This window comes from Ochotona curzoniae, unplaced genomic scaffold (assembly GCF_017591425.1).
Source record: "Ochotona curzoniae isolate NIBS_2020 unplaced genomic scaffold, NIBS_Ocur_1.0 contig_883, whole genome shotgun sequence".
Taxonomy (NCBI): Eukaryota; Metazoa; Chordata; class Mammalia; order Lagomorpha; family Ochotonidae; genus Ochotona; species Ochotona curzoniae.
This window is the reverse complement of record NW_024466599.1, coordinates 50280420-50302809: the sequence shown is the minus strand read 5'-3', so window position 1 is coordinate 50302809 and position 22390 is coordinate 50280420. Positions and strand designations below refer to the sequence as shown.

Below are 22390 nucleotides of genomic sequence, written 5' to 3'. Positions count from 1 at the left end.
AGGGCCCGGGCAGGGACGCTGCATTCCCAACAGGCTTTCTTTCAAATCCGGGTGAGCCCCGAGCCCGAGTGTCTCTGGGGAAACTGCTCCTCAGGCGCTGGGCGTCAGCCTCGAGGCCGGAAGGAACGCTCCGGAGGACCTGCCTGCCTGGGCCCGCCCTCAGGGAGGTCTCTTCCGGGACCGAAAAAGGCGGCCTAGTGGCCATGGCTCCGTGACGTCGCCGGGCGCGCCCGCGGTGCCCGCCTGATCCGAGGAGTCGCGGCCCCGAGCTGCGGGTGCAGGCGCAGGTGCAGCGGGGCGGGCTGGCACCAGCGGTCAGGGCTGCCGGTGCCCAGGCGCCCCTCGCCCTCTCTTCCAGCTCGCGAGAGCTAGCCCTCCGGCGCAGGGCGCCTGGCAGCACCGCCCGCCAAGGCCAGGTAGACGGGAGGCTGGGCTCGGAGGGGAGGGTGTCGCCGAAGGCAGGACCGGACGTAAGTCCCCAGCTTTTTGTGGCCTCAAGGACAGCGCGGCCCCTTCTAGGACAGCGCGGTCCCTTCTGATTGCAGGGGACCAGTCAGGACACAGAGAGAAACTGAGGGCCTACCAGGCTGCAACTTGCTGTGCCTCCACCGCGTGTCGCCACTGCCTTTTTGCTTAAGGATCCGTTGGCCGGTTTGGCCCGATCCCCATTCTGCCCAGGGCTTACTGCAGAAAAACAGGTGCTATTTTCCAACTGGGACCTTGGCAGATGACCTTCACCTCTAAGCCCTAATACCCCCTTGGATGGAAGGCACCTGCGGGTACCTGTCATGTGGGAAGGGCCAGAGCCAGGGTGAGGTTGTGGTCTTCCTGGAGAGCAGGTGAGCAGGCTGTTCTCCAAGGCAGTGGCCGCCTGGCGGCTCACAGCTTTACAAGGCTTATAGTAGTGCCAGGCAGAAGCGCCTGCTTCTCACCACAACCTTGGGGTCGGGAGAGGGTGGGTGTCTTGTAACTGAACTGTCTGATTTGGGAAGCATCCGGCTACTGAACCAAGGACTTCAGTGTCACCCGGGCTAGGATTCACATCCCGGCTCTTTCCCCTTCTAACTCTGTGATCCTGAGACCTTGAGCAAATCCCGTGTCCTCATCAAATCCTAGTTTTTTTTCATCTATTATCGGAGCATACACTCCCTGACTTCCACAGTTGCTGAGAGAATTAAATCAGATATTGTAGGCAGAGTGCCAGGTCACACGTGCACTTTGCCTCCAACAGCCTTTGCCCACGGCACAGTTGGTGGTTGTGTAAGTCAGCAGGGATGATGCCTTGAAGCCTCTGGTTTCAAAGGAGCTATCCCCGGGAAGAATCCGCGGGGTTTAGAGGGGGAGGTCAGGCTTAAGAGTAAGACTGAAGATCAGAATGAGACAGGTTTGTCTTTAGTAGCACTGGAGTGCAAACAGGAGCCTAAAAAAAAGAAGCAGAAGCAGGACCCTGACCCTGTAAGCACTCCCAGGTGAAGTGGGAATGCGTGACCGACCTTGTCTCCCGCTGACGGTCATTAAGCTTTTCCAAGTAACAAAAGCCAAGGCCCTAGCTTCTCACAGCTGCCTGTTCAACAGGGAATCAAGAGGGTCTTCCGGGCCCAAGATCCAGAGCTCTACACTGAGAGACCCACTTTAAATAAGAAGGTGGCACGATCGAATTAGTGCTAGAAAATGACCGTCGGCAGCCAGGACACTAACTCTAGCAGTGGTTGCTTGCCCGTGCTGGGCGCCATGCTTGTAACCACCACTGCCTCTCCGCGACAGCTCAACCCACACCACTTTGTCTGCGTCAGGGCACCAGGTTGTTGACATCTGTCTCCCGTGAGAGCAAGATGGGCCTTCCTGAGGCAGGCTGCCATGCCCCACGTCCCCCAGCACCTGCAGTGTGCCAGCACAGGGTGAATTTTCCAGAAACACGGATTGAAGGCATACTGGAAGCCCTGGGCCTAGCTCTCACTGTGTATGGCACATAAAAGTTGCCAGTGGCTTGAAGGATTCTGTGTTGGGAACACTCTCGGTTGCTGGGGCAAGGGGCCGGAGCTGTAGCTAAGGAACTTCGGGGATCCCTTTTTGCTCTAGGTTCTACTGCCCGCTCCTATCCCCGCCTCCCATCCCCTATCCCCGCCTCCCATCCCCTATCCCGAAGGTGCTGATGCTGGTGTTCGGAGGAAGGAGGCTGCTCACAGCTCTGCTACAGGCTCGGAAGTGGCCCCTGCAACCTTCCAGGAACATGAGACTGGTGCAGTTTCAGGCTCCTCACCTGGCGGAGCCGCGCCTGGGCCTGGAGTCTGAGAAGGGCGGCGGGGTCATCGACCTCAACGCCTTTGATCCCATGCTCCCCAAGACGATGCTGCAGTTCCTGGAGGAGGGAGAGGCCACCTTTGCAGTGGCCAGAAGGTAAAACAGCCGGAACTGTTGCCCTCACCTTTCCAGCAGGAGAATCTTTCACAAAGAAATAGGGTCCCCTCACCTTTCCTTTCTCACTTGTACTTTTAGTTAAGAACCTTAGAAAACTTATGTAACAAAATCCTCCATTTACACAGAGGGAAACTGAAGGCAGAGAAGGCAACCCAGGGGTCCTTCAAGGCAGCTTGAAGCTGGAGGAATCTTCCAGACCCGTGGCTCTTTAGAAAGAGCCCTACAGTCAGCTTCTCCCCAGGACACCTCCTGCGTTTGGGCCAGGAGCTGGAGGTGGCCCTGAAGCCAGAAGCCCTGTGGAATTTGGTCGGAGCGTGCGTGAACAGCAGATGAAAACCACTTTTCCTGATCAGTTTTGGGAGTCAGTGACACTGTGTTCCCAAGATTAAACACAACTTCCGTGCCCCTCATAGGGAACTGGACATGGTCACGTGAACAATAGTTAAGAGCTGTGAACAAGCTAGCAGCTGCCTTCCATGGAGAGATACTGAGCAATGTTCAGTTAGAAAGAAGGTCCACGTAGGAGCCAGGTGCTGTCGTGTGCACCCAGGAAGGAGATAGTCACCAAGGGGCGACAGCCCGCTCCTTGTAGTCCCACGTGTCTTTTGAGCCCTCTGACTGGGACCTGAAGTACCTAATGGGGTAAGGAAAACGGGCACTGGATAGATAACGAATAGTACTTTGCTGGCAGAGGGCGGTGACAGGGCTTGATTGGCACACTGACCCTGAATCTGATCCGGGGTTCAGATCTAGGAGAGGGGCAGGGGGTCACTTCATGAGGCCCTGCCAGGGCAGGGACTCAGTAACTACACCAGGCTCATTTTTTCAGGTTTGATTTTATGTGGCCCATGAATAAAGTTGTAAATAGCCAAAGGGCCCTTGGCAGAAGAAGTGTTCCCCACTCTGTATTTTAAAGAACAAACCTGAAATGGATGTTTGGCAGAACAGGTAAGATGCTGGTTGGCATGCCTGTGTCCTTTATCCAAGGACTGGTTCAAATGCAGCCTGCTTCCCATCCAGCTCCCTGCTAACGTGCACCTCAGGAGGGAACAGATGACGGCTGAAGTCTTTGGGCCCCTGCCAACCACATGGCAGACCTGGATCGAGCTCCTGGCACAGCCTGGCCCAACCCTGGTTACTGTGGGCATTTGAAAAATGAATGAGTAGATAGAAGATCTCTCTTTCAAATAAAATGAAAATACATTCCAATAAAAAATGTCAAAACTTGTAGCTGCCTCAGGATTGCCCCAGCCGGCCCATCTCTCCTGGTTGCTCTCTGCAGAGCCCTGGCTGCCCGGTTGCCAGTCTTGCCCCGGTCAGAGGTGACCTTCCTGGCCCCCGTGACGAAGCCAGACAAAGTGGTGTGCGTGGGCCTGAATTACGTGGATCACTGCAAGGAACAGAACGTGCCTGTGCCCAAGGAGCCCATCATCTTCAGCAAGTTTGGCAGCTCCATCGTTGGGCCCTACGATGAGGTGGTCCTCCCACCCGAGAGCCAGGTGGGTGCCTGTCTGCTGCCCTCCCCAGCCACTGAGGGCACCCCAAGCTCGGCCTGCAGCCTTCAGGAGACCCTGTCTCTTGCTGGGGTGTAGAATGGTGACTACCAAATAAGTAAGTCTGGAAAAAAAAAAAAAAGGAAAAGGTTTTGGAAACTAGGAGAGTTGAAAACAGTAGAATGAACACCTGATTTATCTTGCTATATCTTTTTATTTCCCTCTCTCCTCACATGAACATACATATATGTATGTATTTTATACATATACACACATATGTATATGTATATATATGTCCCTTTGATGGGAAGTTGAAGATATTAAGACAATTCACTCATGAAAACTTAACCATGCATCTCTAATAAGGACAGTGGCCTGCCTAGTCATACCACCACCCCAAATAAGAAAATTAACATAGATAATGTTTAATCCATGGCCCATTCCTAACCAGCAGTACTCACCATTGGTCCAAAGGTAACTTTTTTTTCTTTGAAGATTTATTTTTATTGCAAAGGCAGAGTTACAGCGAGAAGGAGCAAGAGGTCAGTCTTCCACCTGCTGGTTCATTTTCCAAATAGTCCCAATGGCCAGAGCTGAGCTGATCTGATCTGAAGCCAGAAGATTCTTCTAGGTCTCCCACATGGGTGCAAGAGGGGCTCAAGGACTTGGGACATCTTCTGCTTTCCCAGACCATCAGCAAGCAGCTGGATTAGAAGTGGAGCAACTGAGATGCAAGGCAGTCCCATATGGGATACAGGTGGAGGCTTAGCTTCCTATACCACAGCGCCAGCTGCAGAGGGGACTTTTAATTTGGTTCTTATTTGTTGATCTAGCATTCTTCAAGGCCATACATTTCGGTTATGTCTCCTGTGATTTTAATCTAGAAGAGGGCTCTACTGTTTCTTAAAAGGCCAATGAATGCACACTGGGCTTTGGATGCCATATGGCCTGTGTGGCAACCATGCAGCTCTGCTGTCACAGAGTGAAAGCCACCAAGGATGTGATGTGTAAGTGAACATGGCAGTGGTCCAGTTGGAAAACTGCACAGACAGGCGGAGGTGGGCAGGTGTTTGGCCCAGAGGTAATGGCTTCTACATCAAGCTGGGTCTGATTCCCAACTCCGGATTCCAGCCTCTTGCTAACGTGGACCCTCAGCAGTAATGATGGCCCATGTACTCGGGAGCCTGCCGCCCACATGGGAAACCTGGATGGAATTCCTGGCCCCTGACTCCAGTCCTTGTGGGAATAAGCCAGCAGATGTGATTGATTTTCTCTCTTCCTCTGGCATCAGTAAGAACAGGAGGAGCAGACCGTAAGCTAGACTTGGGTGGCCCACGGGGTCTCAGCCGGCCTGCCCTGTAACATGGTCAGGGCGCTGACCTTTTGCAGGATGTAGCCAAGTTCCCTGCATTTGTATTGTGTCCTTATGGAGATTAGTTTCAGCCTACACCCTGTTGAGGGGCTGGGGCTGGAGTCTGGCACAGGAGGTGCTGCGTAATTGGTGAGGCTCATGTCAGATGGTCACAGCTGAGCCAGCGGGTTTAGTTGCTGTTCTCTAGACCTCTCCACAGTGTGTCTTCGTCCTTGTAACGAGTGGCCTGTGGGTGGTGGTTGAGGAACACGTGACTGTCTCACTGGGTCACAGCTCTTCATCCAGCGGGCCTGTGGACATCCTTGCCTGACTTGCCCTAGGGGTTGGAGTTTTCTATTGTGCGTTATACTCTGACCAGCTGCCATCCTGTGAAGAAGCTGTCTTCCCTATTCTCACTTCATGCCCTTCTTACACTTCTGTGTGATTCATTTGAAAAGCAGAGACAGAGATCTGCTAGCCTCTGATTTCCCTCCTCAAATACCATGATGGTTGGAGCTGGACCAAGCTAAAGCCGGAGACCAGAGTTCATTTGGGGTGTCTTCACAGAGGATGGCAGGGACCTACGTGCTTGGACCATCACCCGCCTTCTCCCAGGGTCCATGTTGAAATCAGCAGAGCCAGTAATGAAACCCAGCCACTCCGTTGAGGTGTGGGTGTCCCAAGCAGTATCCTAACCACTGCTCCAAACATCACCCCCTCCCTTGAACACTTCCTTGCTTTCTGCCCATGACCTTGTAGGAATCTTGGACCTGGAATAAACCACTCAGTGGGGGTTGTCTTAGACCAACGTCTACAGGTCAGGTGTTCTACAGTTGTAGTTACTGCCATTACAAACAGCAGCCAGTGTGAAGGCCAAAGGGTACCTATTTTGCTGATTAGCAGAGAACGTTTGTCATGGTTTGAGGCCATGTATATTTCTTTTGTGAATTTCATATCCAATTCCTTTGTCCACTCTTAATCTTATGATACTGACCTTTTATCACTAAAATGAGTTCATTGATTTGAGCACTAATACAGCTGATTGCACAGCAGGGGTAATTGCTGGGGGCTGTTAGTGCTTGGTGTTGACTGTTACAGCTATCAAGGGTGATTTTGAAACTAAATCTCCCAGCCTTGTTGGTCGTGGGGTTGCAGTATGGGACTCTGCCCTCCCCCAGCAGCATGCTTGCCACCACCCAAAGCTTGGGGCTGTGCTATGTTTTGCATCGGGCCATTCCCTGAGCCATGCTTCCTGGCAGGTATAGAGGCCTGGCCCTGAGGCCTGCTGCATATTCTCTGCACACAGGAATGGCCTATGCAGCTCACTGCCCCTCTCCCTCTCAACAGGAGGTAGACTGGGAGGTGGAGCTCGCTGTGATCATTGGGAAGAAAGGCAAACACATCCAGGTGAGGTGGATGGGCTCTGAGACCAGAGGCTCCTGCTACTGCCCAACCACAGGGGTACCAGCTGTCCCGGGCCCTGGGAAGTGGTCACTGCCCACCTGCTTCCTGACAGCTCTGCCCTTGCCCTAGCCTACTACCCCTGCCTTTTCTGTGATATACTTTATCATCCACTATAGCCTGGTGTCACCTGTGGTCTAACTAGCCCAATCCCCTGTGCCCTTATAGGCCACAGATGCTATGGCTCATGTGGCCGGCTTCACAGTGGCTCAGGATGTGAGCGCTCGAGACTGGCAAACAAAACGCAATGGAAAGCAGTGGCTGCTGGGGAAAACCTTTGACACCTTCTGCCCCCTGGGCCCTGCCTTGGTGACCAAGGACAGTGTGGCAGGTAGGTCCCAGGTCCTCGCCATGTGTGTCTGTCCTCGCACAGAGAGCTGTGTGAGGACAGAGCTGCACCCCAGGGATCAGGAGTGGCAGTTCAGCTACATTCAGAGCCCAGCTTCTCCATGGCCCTTGCCACACTGCTTCTGTGGAGGGCAAGGCTTGGCTCTCAAGGGGACACAACTGCAGAGGTGAAGGAGGTTACATAGAACAGCACTGCACTCGTGCATGTACCAGGCTCCTCCCAGCTGCCAGCATCTGGAACAGTCTGAGTTAGAAGGCAGCAAAGCTGGCCCTGGAGCACCAGGGAGAGGAGCTGCCTCAGTGCCTATGCATCTTCCACGGTAGGTGAATGCAAGAGCTTGTGAAGGACCTTGCCCTGTGACTGTGTGAACGTAACAGCCAGAGCACAGTGAGAGCCAGGAACGCAAGGGCCAGGAGCAGGGCACTGGCCAGGAGGGTGGAGCAGAGCCACAGTGGGATACCCAGTGCACCAGGCTTCCCAGGACCCCGTGCAGTCAGCACTCACAGAAAAGCTGGCAGGCATTGTGGCTGCTGTACCTAAGGGGGCAGAGCACGAACGCTGACGCCCAAAGTACCAAGTGCAGGTGAGTCAGGAGCGCGTCCTGAGCAGGCCATCCCCTGCCTGCAGGCAAGCGGCTGTCCCTGCCCTGCTGTCACTCTCCTGCTCTATCAGCTTCTGCTGTGGACTGCTGTCCACCTTGTAAGGCAAAAACACTAACCTTCCTTCGCTCTTCAGTCTGGACTGTCCTTCTCTACTTCACTATGGGCAGGTGTTAGGATACCTAAGGAGGCCAGCCAGTGTCTGTAGAAGGTTCCCCAGACAATTACAGAGCCAAGGTGGACAGAGAGATACGAAGCCCTTGGACCTCACAGGTCACACAGCCTGCCTGAAAGTGGGGGCAAGCTGGAGGCAGGGAAGGGGAATATCTAAGCTCTTACATTTCAGATCCACACAACTTAAAGATCTCCTGCCGGGTCAATGGAGAGGTGATGCAGAGCAGCAACACCAACCAGATGGTGTTCAAGACGGAAGAGCTGATAGCCTGGGTCTCCCAGTGAGTACAGTGCCTGCATAGCCAGCACTACCCTACCTGGCCACCCACCTGCAGGCTCAGCCAGGCCCTCTGTCCCTGGTCTCACCTGGCCCTTCTGCTTTGCCCCAGGTTCGTCACTCTCTACCCAGGAGATGTCATCCTGACTGGGACGCCCCCTGGTGTTGGCATGTTCAGGAAGCCGCCTGTGTTTCTCAAGGTAGGTTTGCTAAGAGGAGGAATGGCAGCAAGGAGGGGACCCAGAAGGCCTGGTGGGCTCAATGCAGACGTGAGCAATGGAGGCCTGTGTGAGTCCATGTGTGAGTCGGGACTGAGCCTGAAACCTTTGTGGCCTACTCTTACAGAAAGGCGACGAGGTCCAGTGTGAGATTGAAGAACTTGGTGTGATTGTCAACAAGGTGGTGTGATGGGGCATGCAGGTTCAGGCCTTCAGACAAGAGGGCAACTCCCACCCCAAACCAGCAGAACACAGGGGAAATCCCAGTGCCAGCCGAGGACTGCTGCCAGCCACCCTGTGGTTCTTCTAGGTGCAGAGGGGGAAGGTGGAGCTCTCCTTAATAAATGTGTCCTACCAGAGTGGCTGTGGGCTTCTGCTGTGTCTCAGGGCTGGGCTGGTGGATAAGACAGGGAAACAGGTGCAGCAAACGACACAGGCACGCCAACAAGACAGCTTGGGATGAGGACTTGCCCAGTCCCCCTGTATATCACACCAAAGGATGGAGACGGCAAGGGATAAGGGGTGGTCAAACAGTGAAGATTTTGTAGAGTCCAGCTAAGGGTTTGCAGCCACTGCCACCTCTGTCACCTGGCTCAGGGAGTGGCTGTGTCCCGGGGCTGAGAGGCCAGTGGGCTTTTCGCCTCCTGCCAGGTCTAACTGCAGATGAACTGCCGGATGAACTGTTCCAGCTTGTCCTGATTGTCTCGGCATTCAAACGTAGGGGCCAGGTGGAGCACGGGGCCTGTGGGACCAGGTGTCTGTTGCAGCACCTGTGTAGGAGACATGGCCTGAGCACTCACAAGGACCCAGCGTGTCCCCCACGAATTCCACATTCTGGCCCCTCAGGTCTCAGTGTGTGGGTGCAAACCCTGCCCAATCTCTCCATCCAAAACTCACCCCACTTGGGAGTAGGAACCAGTGGTTTGAGACCAAGAAAGACAGGGACATCATCCAGTCCCCAGCCACCTGCCACCACAACTTGGAAACAGCAGGTATTTCCCTGCATCTTAACAAGGTGTCACCAAGAACAGCCCTGTGGTTTCCCTGAGCAACTCCATCTGGGGATGGAGCCTAGGGAATAGGATGACGGGACACTGTCCACCTTACCCCTAGGTCTCTGAAAGTCCAGATGGCACTCATGGCGAGCCTAGGGTCCACACATTCTGGAAAGAAGACAAAAGTGAGTGTTAAAGAAAGGGATGGCTGGAAGCCCCAGGACACAGGAGGAACCACCCAGGGACAGAGCAGGGGGAGGACCCAGGACTGTCCCCCTCCGGCTCTCCTTCCTGGGGCTGAACCACCACTGCCCAACAGGGGGCAGCAGCCACCCGCTAACCTATGGGAGCCAGGGCCAGATGCTTGGGACTCACCAAAGATCCCTTCTTCCTGGGCAGTGGCCTGCAGGAACTGAAACAGCTGCGCCATGTAGCCCGACTCTGGGAGATAAGACCAAGCCTCAACCCAGGGTCTGGCATGGGCAGAGGCCCGACCCTAGGGCCTGCAGGGAAGGGAGGCTCTTACCTGTGTCAGGCAGCTGGCCCTGGTGCAGGAAGACTGCAGCCAATGCAAAGACTTTGAGCAGCGGGCTGAGCAGGCGGCAGAGGAAGAGGAAGAAGTCGGGGCAGCGAGATTGCTGGCTCAGCTGCAGGAGGACAGGCAGGTGAGGGCAGCCCCCACTACCACCCCCTCCAAGCTCCTCTTGGCAAGTCCTCCCAGCATACCCTGAAGTACCGGCCCTCAGCCTCCTCAAAGTCATCACTGTCACTGTCTGTAAAGTCGCCACTTGGTCTCCACAGCAGCTTGCCACTCAAACGCTGGCGCCCTGTGTCACAGGCTGGCCGGGAACCTGGGGTCTGGGGGTCATTGGAGCTATTGGTCCCTGACAGGTTGTCCAGGGATTAGCCCAACGCCAACCAGATGTAAATGGTTGAAGTGAAGGTAGTCAAACTGATCTAGGGAGCCCACAAGGAAGCTAGTCCACACCAGACCAGGCCAGTCTGAGGGCTGCATGAAAGGAGCGCCCACTCTTCAAGGGCTACAAGGCTTGGAATGGGTGGCAGAAGTGCGGGGGTCCTGTCCTGCCCCAGGCACACCACAGCCCTGGAGCACAGTGCTACAGGTACAACCCTGCTCTCCCTGTCCCGAGGCAGGGGCTGCTCCCCTGTAGCCCGCCCTGCCCCAGCACACACAGGCCAGATGCTCTGTGTCTACCTCCTCAGCAACCAGGAGCCCACACTGGATCAGGCGGTCCAGCACCTCCTGGCAGTAGCAGTAGGAAGACTGGCAGGGCTGGGGAGAAAAGAACCATGCGGCCTTAAGTGAGCCAATCCTCTAGGAAGGGGCTGGCCAAAGACAGGACAGAGCCTGTCCCACCACCAGCAGGGGCCTCAGGGTGGGAGTGGGCAGGGAAGGCAGAGGGCCCCAGTCTCAGGGCCGCTTGGGGAGAGGCCTGACCTGCAGCAGCAGCAGGTCTTGTGGCAGCAGGTGCAACAGCAGCAGGATCTGGCGGTACAGCTCCTTCTGGCTCAGGAGCTCTATGCCTTGCAGTTCCCAGGGCCCCTCTGGTGGCACCCTGCCTGCCAGCAGCCCCCGCACAGCACAGGCTAGGGGAGAGGGGGGGGGGGAAAGGGGAGCTATTCCCCTTGGTTCCTTGCACACACCCTGCCCTTCCCTGGCCCCGGGGACTTACCACCCACAGCCTCACTCAGGAAGGCGGGCAGTAGCTGGGCACTCAGACGTGCCAAGTGTGTGAGGCCTGGGCCGGGCCGGGGTACCACCAGCAGGTCCCCCTGGTGGACACGCAGCAGGGCCACATGTGCCCGCAGCAGGCTCAGCGTGTGCTGCACCAGGCACCGCAACTGCCCAGAGAACCCCACGTCGAAGCCCCGCAGCAGCGTTTCCTCTGTGAGCCAGGAGAACTCCCCCAGGAGCTGCGACAGGACCACACCCTGGCAGGATCACACCAGGCAGAGCAGGGCTGAGCCAGGCGCCATGCCCCTGCCCAGCTCCCCCAGCCCCCCACCACACATACATACACAGTGCCTCACCTTCTGGTGCTTAAAGAGCAGCAGCGTCGCCATGATGGCCGTGCTCATCACCGCAGAGCTTGCCACGCCAGCTGGGGCCAGAAAGACCACACCGGTCACATCAGCTGGCCAGGTTTAAACAGCCACACAGCTCCAGCTCCACCCAGGGAGAACAGGCATATTGCTACACCAATTCTAAGTCAGGCCAGGAGTTCAGGGACTGTCCCTAGATCTTGCAGAGTTCCACCCCCACCCCCCGACCAGTCTCCACAACATAAAGGGGCACCTGGGAAGACATTCACCAAGTTCTGCCAGAGCAGTCTCTGGGCAGGACCTGTGCTGTATGCCTCATGCCATTCCATCCCCCTTGCCCCCACCATGGCTAAGGAAACCTGAGCTCAGGAGGGTGCCTGTGACTGGTGGGTGGCTGTAGGCAGGCACCTTCCTTCTGCACTGATGCTTCCACTCTGTCCAGGCAGCCAGCTGTGTGCCCTAGGGGCAGGGGGTGCGTTCCACCCTTCTTCAGATGTCCCAAGTGTGCCCCACAGGGAGAGTGTGAGTGCAGTTGCTCACTCAGAACAGAAAGCCCTGGCTGAGAATGAGAGAATGAGCACTACCCAGGTCCGTCTGCCTCACCATTCAGGATGTGATGGCTCAGTCTCCTGACCAGGTGCTGGTCCTCTTCCTTGAGGGCCAGGAGAGGTGCAGTGACCGGGGTCCACTCCTGCTCCTTCTCAGTGTCTGGGACCACAGTGCTGGGAGAGACACACATCAGAGGAGGAACCAGACCTGAAACACTCGGGGGAAGCTAAGGCTATCCCCAGGTCGTAGTATCTCTCCCTCCCAGCTCCAGAATACAGGATCACTTCTGCCACCACAGCTAGGCAAGGCGAGGGTCTGGCCTTGTTCTAGACAATCCCACTGCATGCTGGCATGTTGCGGAGAGACAGAGGATCCTCTACACAAGCTGGTGCTGAAGAGCTGCCTGCCTTGTCCCAGGACCTGCTCACTCCCCTGCTCTTACCATTGGCCCAGCACAATGGGCTGCAGCAGCTGCTCCAGGGTCTGCCTGCTGCTCCAGCAGCTTCTGGCATTGATGGTGTATTCCTGCCCAATACAAGAAGATCTAAAGTACATCTAAGAAAATGGCTTGTCCTGGTCTACCAGGAATTCTGCACAAAGCCCACCGAAGACAGGCAACGCTGTCCCTGCAGGGCCTAGCGGGCCATGCTACCAGCACAGACCCGCAGGCACTCCCTGCTCTACCCAGCTGGCTCCTCACCTGCAGGGAGAAGGGCTGGGCCAGGTGTACTCGGACGCAGACCCGGCCACGGCTGCCCCAGCAGCTACACAGGCTCTGCAGGACAGCCAGAGCCACGGTCCACAGCCCCAGGGGGGCTGAGGCCTACAGGGAAGAAGAGAATAAGGGTGCAGGGTAAAGTGGGAGGGCTACACCTATGCCTCAGCACCATCCCCTGCCAGAGCTACCTTCTGCCACCAGCCTGCTCAGCTTTATCTCAGGGCCAACCTAACACACGCTCTGCCCTCTGCAGGCTCCTGTTTTCTCATCCATGAACCAGGAGCCATCCTTCCTGACAGGGTCTTTCGAGAATGAAATGAGAGGATGATGGCAACATAGGAAGACATGTTTGCACAGACACACACACTCCAACCCGAGCCTTAAGGGTGGCTTGGCCGGCCACACAATTCTGTTTCCTGTCTGTAGCTGTGTCTATTCGGAGTCCCGGGGGCAGAAGGCTCTCACGTGGTCACTGCCACATGGTACATCTGGAACCAGGTCATAGCTGATGGCCACTGGCACCAGTGTGGCATCTGAGACAAGGCCCAGCTGCACAGCCTGCATGACCAGTCCAAGCCAGGCTTGGCCAAGGGCTGCCAGTCGTGGCCCCAGGATTCCAGGGGGCTCTTCCAGGAAGATGAGCAAGGGCTGCCCACTGACCAGCAGCTGCTCCACGGCCTGGAATGGGAGGAAGTGAGGGTAGGTATCAAGGCCACAGCCAAAATAGACCCTGTACCCTCAATCTGGCCCCACGCCTAACTCAAGGGGTACTTACTGCACGCACCACAACTCTTGCCAGGACCCCCTCAGAGCTGTCCAGAGACAGGTTGGCCTCTGGGGGCAGGAAAAGCCCCCCAAGGTTCTTCAGCAGAGCTCTGTGGGGTACAGAGCAGAGTCTATTGAGGACTCTGGAGGTGGGACTGAGCCAAGGCAAATGACAACCCGATCCCACCTAGGGCCAGCCTGTATCTTGCCTGAATACCTGCAGCCAGGTGACCCTAGGTGGCTCCTGTGAGCCCCCCAGGCAAATCTGCCACTCTGCTGAAGCAGAGGTGCCAGGGAAAGGGCCCTTTCCACAGCTGTCTGGGGGCATGGGGCTCTTACCGAAGGGTTGGGGAGTAGGTCCGGGGGTCCCACGCCACACGGAGCACGCCCAGCCCCTGGGAGAGCAGAATGAAGGGCAGCAGGAGCCCATCCAGGAGTGACTTGTGCGTAGAGAGGAATACGAGTGGCGGGCCCTGCTCCAGGGAAAGCCAGAGGGAAATGCCAGCCTGCCTCCAGCCTTGAGTTCCCAGAAGCCAAGCCCCAGTGCCTCCAGCCCCAAAGCAGCATGGCATGGTGTAGGAGGTGAGGGAGGGCTCAGGAAAGACTTCTTTCTCTGAGCATATTTCCCATAAAGCAGAGCAGCCTTCCGACAACTTTTAAGGTAATGCACTGACGTCATGGCTGTGAAGACCATGATGAAAAGATGTTAGCAGAAGCCCTGTGGGAGCAGGGCCGTGAGACACGGGGACAGGGTCACCCGAGAGTAGTGGCTTTTCCCAGCAGCTGACGGAGCTGGTTGGACTCAGAGCTTGGCCCCAGTCTCTGCTGCCGCCATCCCTACCCCAGGGGGGAAGCCTCACCGCCTGTGCTGCCTTGTGGACCATCTTCATCTGGCCCTTGTGCAGCTGCACATTCAGGAAGAGGCGGTTCAGGAGCCACAGCAGCACCCAGCTGAACAGCCTGCAGAAGGACACAGGGTCTGAGCTGTGGCCAGCATGACCCATGGCCCCACAGTACCACACTGTGCTGTGAGGTATGGTCACTGTCCAATGGCACAGACAGACTCTGGGACGGCTTGGCAGTAGAGATGGCTGAGAAGTAGTGGTCCTGGCAAGGCAAGACCTCCATTGCCCATCAGAGAATCCAGACTGCTTAGGCAGGATGCAGCCTCATCTAAACAAACTGCTGGTGAAGACAGAGGAAGTGGGAAGGGTCAGTGATCCGAGAAGGGAAGGGAAGAGGTACAGGGACAAAGGTCCTAGTGAGGGCTGCAAAGGGGCAGAGGGAGCAGCTCTACCCAAGGACAAACGGGCACATGCAAACAGCAATTCCCCATATGATGGCTTCCACAGCTCCACAAAGCATGAAAAGCATGTGAAATAGCAGTCTGGGCAGGCCATGGCAGGTGTCATATGTTCCCAGGAGGACTGCCCTCACAAGGGAGCTGCGCAGCCAATAGGTATGGCTGCTGCACCATTCGGCAGCTTAGGTACACAGGCTGGGCAGGCAGCAGGATGCTATACCCACACTCTTTCCCAAGGGCCTTTTACCACAATGAACCCAGGAACCTCTGCAAGGCAAGGGGGAGTCAGTGGAGAAGGGGTGCTAGCTGGTATAAATGTAGCAAGGTCAAGGGACTGAAGGCATCAATATCTGCCACCGAGGAAGGTTGGTCCAGGTCACCGCCACCTCTACTTTCTGTCCTTTCTCAATAAATATCCCAGTGGTTCTTGATACATGTAGCCCTGAGCCCTCCTTTCCTTGGTTACAAAGACCAGTTGGGGGCTTGTGTGGTGGCGCATCAGGTGAGACTTCTGCCTGCAATGCTGTGGCACCCTATGAGTACCAGTTCAAGTCCTGGCTGCTGTACTTCCAGCTCTCTGCTAAAGCACCTGGGAAAGCAGCACGATGCCTCAAGTGCTTGGGTCCTGGCACACATGTGGGAGACCCTGATGGAGCTCCTGGCCCCTGGCTTTACCCTGGCCCAGCCCTGACTATCGTGGCCATTTGGAAAGTAAGCCAGCAGATGGAAAAACTCTCTCTCGCTCTCTGTAATGCTGCCTATCAAATAAATAAATAAACAAACCTTCACAAACCCACACACACATTTGTATGCTAAAACTTTTCAAAGTCTGTCACTGACCCACTTTTCTTAGGAGTTTGACTCATACATGCACCTGCCTTCTCACTGTCTCACAGCATGGCAAGAACTGAAACTTTATGTCAAAGCATCCTTCTGAAGCCAAACTCATTTCTCCATCTTGTGCGCCTCTATATGCGCTACCAGCCACAGGTCAGAAATAGGGCTGTCCTGCAAGTCCTCTTTTCCTGACCGCCCACTCCTGCCATCTAACCCCCCCGTGAGGACAATGGTCACCACAGCCTCTGCAGGTGCTCCTTCTCCACTCTGGCACCATCACAGTTCACCTGGCCCAGCAGCCATGCACGGGACCCTCTGGGCTCTGCTTCCAACCTCAGTCAAGTTATCAGCCATGTCTGAAACCTTTCCCTCAGAAATTCACTACAAGCTGGTGGGTCTTCTCAAATGCATTTCCAGCAGCTGCCTCCCTCACTTGCCAGCTTCTGAGCACACCCTGCCCTTTTTCTGCCCTGGGCTGCTGCTCCCTCTAGAATCATCCCCTCCACCTCCTTTCCTACCCCCGACCAATTCTTCTACCTCCAACATTGGCTCCTTTTGGCCCTGGCTTACAACTCCCTCTCTCTTCTCTGGTATTCTCAGTCTCGGCCCCTGCTTCTTCCTTTTTACAGGTGTGGGTACCTCGGTTCAATCCTGTCCCCTTGGCCAGGACCCTGCATCTAACAGGAGCTTAGAGGGGAGAGGAAGCAGATATGACAGTGGGCTGAGGCCTGTTCCAGTAAATGCCCTCTGGCTGCCTAGAAGGTAAATCATGTCCCCTTAGCAGCTTTACCTGAGTAGGAAAGGGCGGGGTGGGGCCTGGATCTGATCCAGGATACGGTGCACATCTTTCTTCACCAGGTCGGGCACCTGGCCTTCCCCAGCCCCTGTGGGGGCCCTCCCCAAGAACAGGCTCTGTACCCTGTGACCAATACAGGAAGAAGGGGGAGCGCTGTCAGGCTGGGGTGGCCCAAGTTATCTGGGGCACTGTCTCCAGCCTGCACCCTCCTCTGAGAAGAGCTAGGCAAAGCCAACATTTCCAGAAGCCTTGCCCCACCAGGCTCCTCAGGCCACCCACCTAGAGCTTTCGTCATTCCCTAATAGACCCCTGCGATGCCTGTTGGACTTGGGTCCCTGCATTCTCACCCAGTGCTTCCCAGAATCTTCTGTGGGACGTCCTGGCAGGGTGGAATATGCTGCTCCAAGGACCACAGGAAATAGCAGAGCCTCCGGACCAGCCAGCCCCGAAACCTAGGCATAGCCCACAGAACAGGGAGAAGTTGGCTTGGGAAGCTCCAGCTCCACTGGGGCCCATGGGGGCTGTTCCATCAGGCAGGGATTATATCCACAGCCACAGCCCAGAAATACCTGAGCTTGGCTTAGTGTGCAGTGGGAGCAGGAGCCACCTGCCCCTCTGTACCCCACCCCACCTCTCCCTGTGCTGAGCAGGGTCTTCAGCTGAGGACCAGACACTCAATGTCACAGGAGGAGCTGCAAAGCAAAGAGCCATCATCTGCCTCTCCTGACTGTGGATTTGTGGCAGGACACAGGGCAGCACAAAGCAGGGCCCACCCTGCCCCCACTACCTGGTATTCTCCTCCTTCACCAGGATCACATTGCAGAAGCCCAGGTCCATGATGCTTCTATGGAAGAGGGACTCCTGCAGGAGACATGCATGGACAGTATGTCCTCAGGGTCCTTGGGAAGTGGTAAAGGAGAGGCCCTGCCCTAGCACCCTGGGCTAGGCCCAGAGGTCTGTCAAGTCTAGCAGGCGACAGCACTACCCAGCATTTTGCAAGAGATTTCAGTGCCACAACTTGTATGGAATGACCTCTGCCATCAACCACAGGGGATGCACAGCCTGGATGTCAGTCCAAACTGGGCCCCCTCAACACCTGCACACAGCATGGACCCCCGAGATGTCTCCAGGCACATACTGAGCACTGCAAAGTTGGAGTGGTCGGTATCCCCACATTCAACAGGACCCAGGCAGGCAGGCAGGGTTAGACACAGCCCCACTTCCTCTTGGGCCCCTCTGAGATTCCCTATCCCACTCTCCTGGACCTGGGAGCCACAACTCCAAATACAACCAACATCTGTGTACCCAGAGCCCTAAAAGACAAATGCAGAGGCCTGCAATGGGGAGGGACCCAGCTTGGAAGGACACGAAAGGAGCAGCTTTCTAGGGGCTGTGGCCCCCAAAAGCAAGCTACCCCAAGTTTCCCACAGTGGGCCTTGGCCCTGGCATCACTTACCCAGCTCTTAGGTGTACAGGTCTGGCAGCAGCGACCCACAAAGGGGCGGTACTTCCCCAGGAATGGGGTAACGGCCTCTAGCTTCATCCCAAAGCCTGATGACCACAGGCTGCCCTGGAACCAGGAATAGGGAAAGGAAAAAGCATCAGGAGCCTTGGTAGAGGGACAGAGGGCCTAGGGTAGAGGGAGAGGGGGCTTTCCTTGATAGAGAGAAGCGGGGCACAGCCGATGGAATGGAAGAGGGATACTACCTCGTGGCCATGGTGGCTGCTCCTCTGCTGGATTGGAGCTCTAGTTTCCAACATGGTATCCATGAATGGATATCTGGGACTCTAGTGCCTCTTTCTCTCGCTCTACCTCTCTCCACAGGAACTTGACCTAGAGAAAAGCATAAGCAGTGTGAGCCATAATCCAGGAGTTCCTGAAGTGAATCCCAAACCTCACCCCCAGGACAGACATCCCCAGGCCTGCTGTGGTAGAGAGAACATAGACTGGAAATGGGAGCTCAGCTTGGATCTGAGTCCTGTCCCATAGCCAGGTAGTCTAGGCAAGAAGCCAGCTCTCCCCACAAGGTCTATCAGAGTCCTCAGGGGCTCCCTCAGCCAGTCAGGAAGAGAACCAGTTCTGCCATCAACACCCACCTGCTACCTTCCAGCACAAACAGGGCCATCCTGGGGACCTGGTGCTTTTCCACCCTAAGGGAGAGGGTATAGGCAGGACTGGCAGAAAGGAGGAGCCTACCAAGGACAGAGTCCACAGCCAAGAGGTCGCCAGGACCTGCTCTCCTGTCCCTCCTCTGCCCACCAGAAGACACTCCTTCACCTATTTAGTCATTTCAAGAACACAGGCTGGCCACTGGACATGGGACAGCGCCGGGAGGTGAGGCAGATCAGTCAGAGCATGAATAAGTGCTACCCAGACATATCACAAGGAATCCTTGTCTGGGCAAGACAGGATTTTCCATCATAAACCCCCATCATGCAGCTCTCCCTACAGCAGGCCCCACCTGGCTGGCATCTCCTCAGCCCCTCCCTCTCACAATACTCCTGAGCTAGCAAAAAAAAGCTGTCTTCCATAAAGCAGCACTGAGTACCCCAACCTCAAAGTTGCACCCTCAAAACCCCTCTGCCATGCTCCTCACATCACCGATAACTGGGCTGGTGGGCCAGCCTCATTATTTGCAACTTCCTCATCCCCATCACACTATGCACACACAAACCTGGGAATGCTGTCTCCTGGTCACCCACCAAATCCTGCCTCTGACTCTTAGGTCCATGAGGCCTTTGGAATACCTTCTAGGTTCTTCCTCTCTCCTTGGATTCTCCAACCCAACTCTGCTGGGCAAAGTGCCATGTGAGGCCCTCCTCCCTATGTCATCTGAAAGCATCTTGAGGGCAAGTGCTGCAGTTGACCCATCTCTACATACCCAACTGTCCAGTCTGTATGGAAAAAAGATTCACAAAAAGCTAAACGACTAACTATAATGCCCTCCCCAGAATTCCTCAGACTCAGCACCAAAGACATACTCTGGAGAAAGCAGCCTCTTCAATAAATGGTGGTGGACAAACTGGACACCTTTCTGTAGATGTTAGACACTTGATCCCTGCCACTTGCCCTATGCAAAGAAATCAACCCAAAGTAGATCAAAACCTGAAACTACAGAAGTACTCGAAGAAAACAAAGCAGCAACATTTCTAGATGTTGGTATAAGCATGATCTGTGACAGCTAAGGCAAAAGCCTAAAGCACAAACAACGAAAGCAAAACTAGACAAAGCAGACTATATGAAACTGAGAAGGTTTTGCACAGCAGAGGGAAGTCACCTGAGTGAAGACACTCCTGATGGAAAAGGAGAAAGTACTTACAACCCACTTCTCTGACAAGGGTTACTAGCTACGATATATAAAGAACTCCAGTCATGAATGAGCCAACAATCTGAGTAGACGTTTCTCAAGAGAAGAAACACAGGGGTGGACATGTGATCCAGCTGTTAGGATGTCACTCAGGGTGCCTGGATCCCACTCAGTGCCTGACTCCTGGCTTCTGGCAATGTGCACTCTGGGAGGTGGTAGGTGACGCTCAAGTACTTGAGTCCCAGCCACCCATGCAGGAGGCCGAAACTGAGTTCTGGTTCCCCTGCTCTGGTTTGACCCCATCTCAGCTGTTGTGGACATTTGGAGAGTGAACCAGCAGGTGGAATCTCTCTCTCTTCCAAATGAATAAAAACCACAATGAGATATCATGTTAACTTCAAACAGAATGGCTATTACACGCCCCCCCCAAAAAAAAAAACAAGCCAGTAAGGATGTGAAGAGAAGGCAGAACCTTGATTCACAGTTGGTAGAAATGCAAATTAGGAAGCCATTGTGGAGAACAGTGAGTAGCTTCCTCACAAAACTAAAAAAAGAGTTTTAGTACATGACCCAACTATCCCCTTCCCAGGTTTATTTCCAAAGAAAATGAAGTCAGCACATGCAAGATATACCTACACTGTCATGTTCACCATTCACGTTTCTAAAATACAGAATCAACCTAGATGTCTACTGAGGAATGAATAATGCATAAAGGAAATAGAGTGTATACACCAGTATTTTTCAGTGATAAAAATTAATGAAATTCTGACATTTGCAGCAAGATGGATAAACCGGAGATCATTATGTTAAGAAAAAAGAAAAAAGCCAGACACAGACAAATGCTGTATGTTCTCTCATATGTGGAAGTTTTTGTTGTTGTTTTTCTTCTAAAGTCAGTCTGAGCATAGAATAGTAATTAGTAGAGGCTGGAAGGATTGGGGAAGGGGATAAAAGGAGGCAGGACACGGCAGCCACACAGCTGGAAGTAACAAGCACCAGTGCTCCACAGCACGGAGGGCAACAACATACTCTACGCTGCCTGATGCCTGAAAAGGAGCTGGGAGGCTCCAAAGCCGAAGACGCAGAAATAGAAACGCCAGTTACCTCATGATTGCTTTGCATGGTCCATCTGTGGACATGCTGCCCTGTACCCCGTAAGAATGTACAAGCATTACATGTTAATAAAACATAGAATCAAAAGAATTCCTCAGGTTCTCTCTGCTTCTCCTCACGGAATACAGTTTAGAGCAATGAGACGGAGGAACAAAAAGATCAATCTTATTGTTGTACCTTGGCCCTGAGGGACTATTCCCACTCCCCCCACTCACACCTCACACACCTGGCACAGGGAGGCCCCAAGCCAAGATGCCAGCTGAGGATTGCCCTGCTTACAGCCTCAGACTGCCCCTGATCCTCACATCTAGCTACACTAGATCTGCGTTTCTCCCAAAGGGACCCTGTAAAAACAGTGCCTTCTCCCTCTACTGATTAAGTCAACTATTCAGCCTTCACAACCCAATCAGCTCAGGCACAGATCTTTCTAGCACTTGAATCCCCCAAACAGGGACCACTGTGGGTCTGTAGGTCCTCAGCCCAGATCATCCACAGCACAGACTACAAGCTGGCATCCCTAGGGCCAGATATATATCTATATGTAGATACATAGATTATATAATGTAAATAATCATTCTTCGGCTAGACAATGTGCTAGAACTTTATGAATTAAAAATGAACATTCAAAACTAGACAGTATGTTACATAAAAAAACCAACAATAGATTCCAGCTGCTATTATTATAAAGAAGATTCAAGGCCTGGCATCTGTGAGCAGCCACCCCACAGAGCTGTCGCTGTGTGAGCCCTCCTGTCTGCCCCCACATAGATTATATTTGGGGGTCCGGCCCCTGTGCACAGCGGAGAATGCAGCCCTTGATGACTGGGAAAAAAAATCTAAACCTCTTCCCCTCTCTGGAACGCTCCTGCCGCACAAAGAACCATATAGAAACTTAACCTTTAAAACCCAGGTTGCACATGACCTCTTCACCCCCCAAATCCCTGTCTTGGGGGGGTCCCCGTCACCACCACTTGACCCCTGGTACATTCCCAGAGCAACCCCAAAACGAACAGACGGCGCCTCCCTCTGGTGACCAAGTTGCAACACTGGACGTGGACGTGGCGGGAGGCCGAGGACGATGCAAAATAGGGCTCTCCGTAGCTACTCGCAGGCCCCCCAAAGGGTCTCCCGGGCACGACAGGTCCCACTACCGACACTTCCTCCCATCCTATCCTCGGAAGTCCCTGAAAGGCCCGCCCGGACCTCCAAACAAGACCCCCGGAACAGCCCGAGGTCTGGCCAGACCCGGCGTGGACCCCGGGCAGCCTGAGGTGGAGGCCTGGCCGGATCCGGCGTGGACCCCGGGCAGCCCGAGGCCTAGCAGAACCCGGCGTGGACCCCGGGCAGCTCAAGCCTGTCCAGACCTGGCGTGCTTCGGGAGCCAACCCGGGGGTCTCACTTCACACAGACACAGCGGATACCTGCCACAGCGGTGGCCTAATGGCGTAGCCGGAAGCCAGGGGGCGGGCAGCGTCAGCACGTCCATACCCCTAAAGCAGCTAAGAGCCAATGGGAATGTGCGCTGGCACCAAAGCCCCGCCCCACGCTGCACGTTGTCGTGCCGCCGCGTGCCCCACAGCCACGTAATCTCGGGGTGGACGA

The 22390-nt window shown here is 54.9% G+C and overlaps 2 protein-coding genes across 3 annotated transcripts; one reads left to right on the top strand and one right to left on the bottom strand.

Moving 5' to 3' along the window:
- Positions 1-241: 241 nt before the first annotated feature.
- On the top strand, positions 242-8694 carry FAHD2A (fumarylacetoacetate hydrolase domain containing 2A). 2 transcript variants are annotated; one of them, XM_040993511.1, is made up of 8 exons: positions 242-416; positions 2147-2397; positions 3701-3917; positions 6610-6669; positions 6892-7054; positions 8018-8126; positions 8235-8322; positions 8468-8694. In XM_040993511.1, exons 2-8 carry the CDS (start codon positions 2153-2155, stop codon positions 8528-8530), a joined length of 945 nt encoding a protein of 314 aa, XP_040849445.1. In that variant the 5' UTR covers positions 242-416; positions 2147-2152; the 3' UTR covers positions 8531-8694. The 2 variants fall into 2 exon arrangements, with proteins under 2 accessions (XP_040849445.1, XP_040849444.1); XM_040993510.1 differs by having other exon boundaries at positions 2080-2397.
- A 100-nt stretch (positions 8695-8794) lies between these two features.
- GPAT2 (glycerol-3-phosphate acyltransferase 2, mitochondrial) lies at positions 8795-18137 on the bottom strand. Its single transcript, XM_040993509.1, has 21 exons — positions 18075-18137; positions 17824-17937; positions 17155-17228; positions 16715-16819; positions 16362-16490; positions 14292-14391; positions 13771-13904; positions 13442-13541; positions 13132-13344; positions 12649-12771; positions 12391-12473; positions 12003-12121; positions 11388-11458; positions 11030-11288; positions 10795-10943; positions 10552-10629; positions 10062-10193; positions 9862-9982; positions 9711-9776; positions 9448-9503; positions 8795-9110 (listed from the first exon to the last, which is right to left on the bottom strand). Exons 1-21 carry the CDS (start codon positions 18135-18137, stop codon positions 8994-8996), a joined length of 2406 nt encoding a protein of 801 aa, XP_040849443.1. The 3' UTR covers positions 8795-8993.
- Positions 18138-22390: the final 4253 nt, after the last annotated feature.

Excerpts from the sequence above, each read along its gene's own strand:
- FAHD2A (XM_040993511.1), top strand. The coding sequence starts at position 2,153 with ATGCTGGTGTTCGGAGGAAGGAGGCTGCTCACAGCTCTGCTACAGGCT. Across the intron at positions 2,398-3,700 it reads ACCTTTGCAGTGGCCAGAAG|AGCCCTGGCTGCCCGGTTGC; the intron begins GTAAAACAGCCG and ends TGCTCTCTGCAG. Across the intron at positions 7,055-8,017 it reads GACCAAGGACAGTGTGGCAG|ATCCACACAACTTAAAGATC; the intron begins GTAGGTCCCAGG and ends CTTACATTTCAG.
- GPAT2 (XM_040993509.1), bottom strand. The coding sequence starts at position 18,137 with ATGGATACCATGTTGGAAACTAGAGCTCCAATCCAGCAGAGGAGCAGC. Across the intron at positions 12,474-12,648 it reads CCCAGCCCTTCTCCCTGCAG|GAATACACCATCAATGCCAG; the intron begins GTGAGGAGCCAG and ends TGTATTGGGCAG. Across the intron at positions 9,777-9,861 it reads GGGCCAGCTGCCTGACACAG|AGTCGGGCTACATGGCGCAG; the intron begins GTAAGAGCCTCC and ends CTTATCTCCCAG.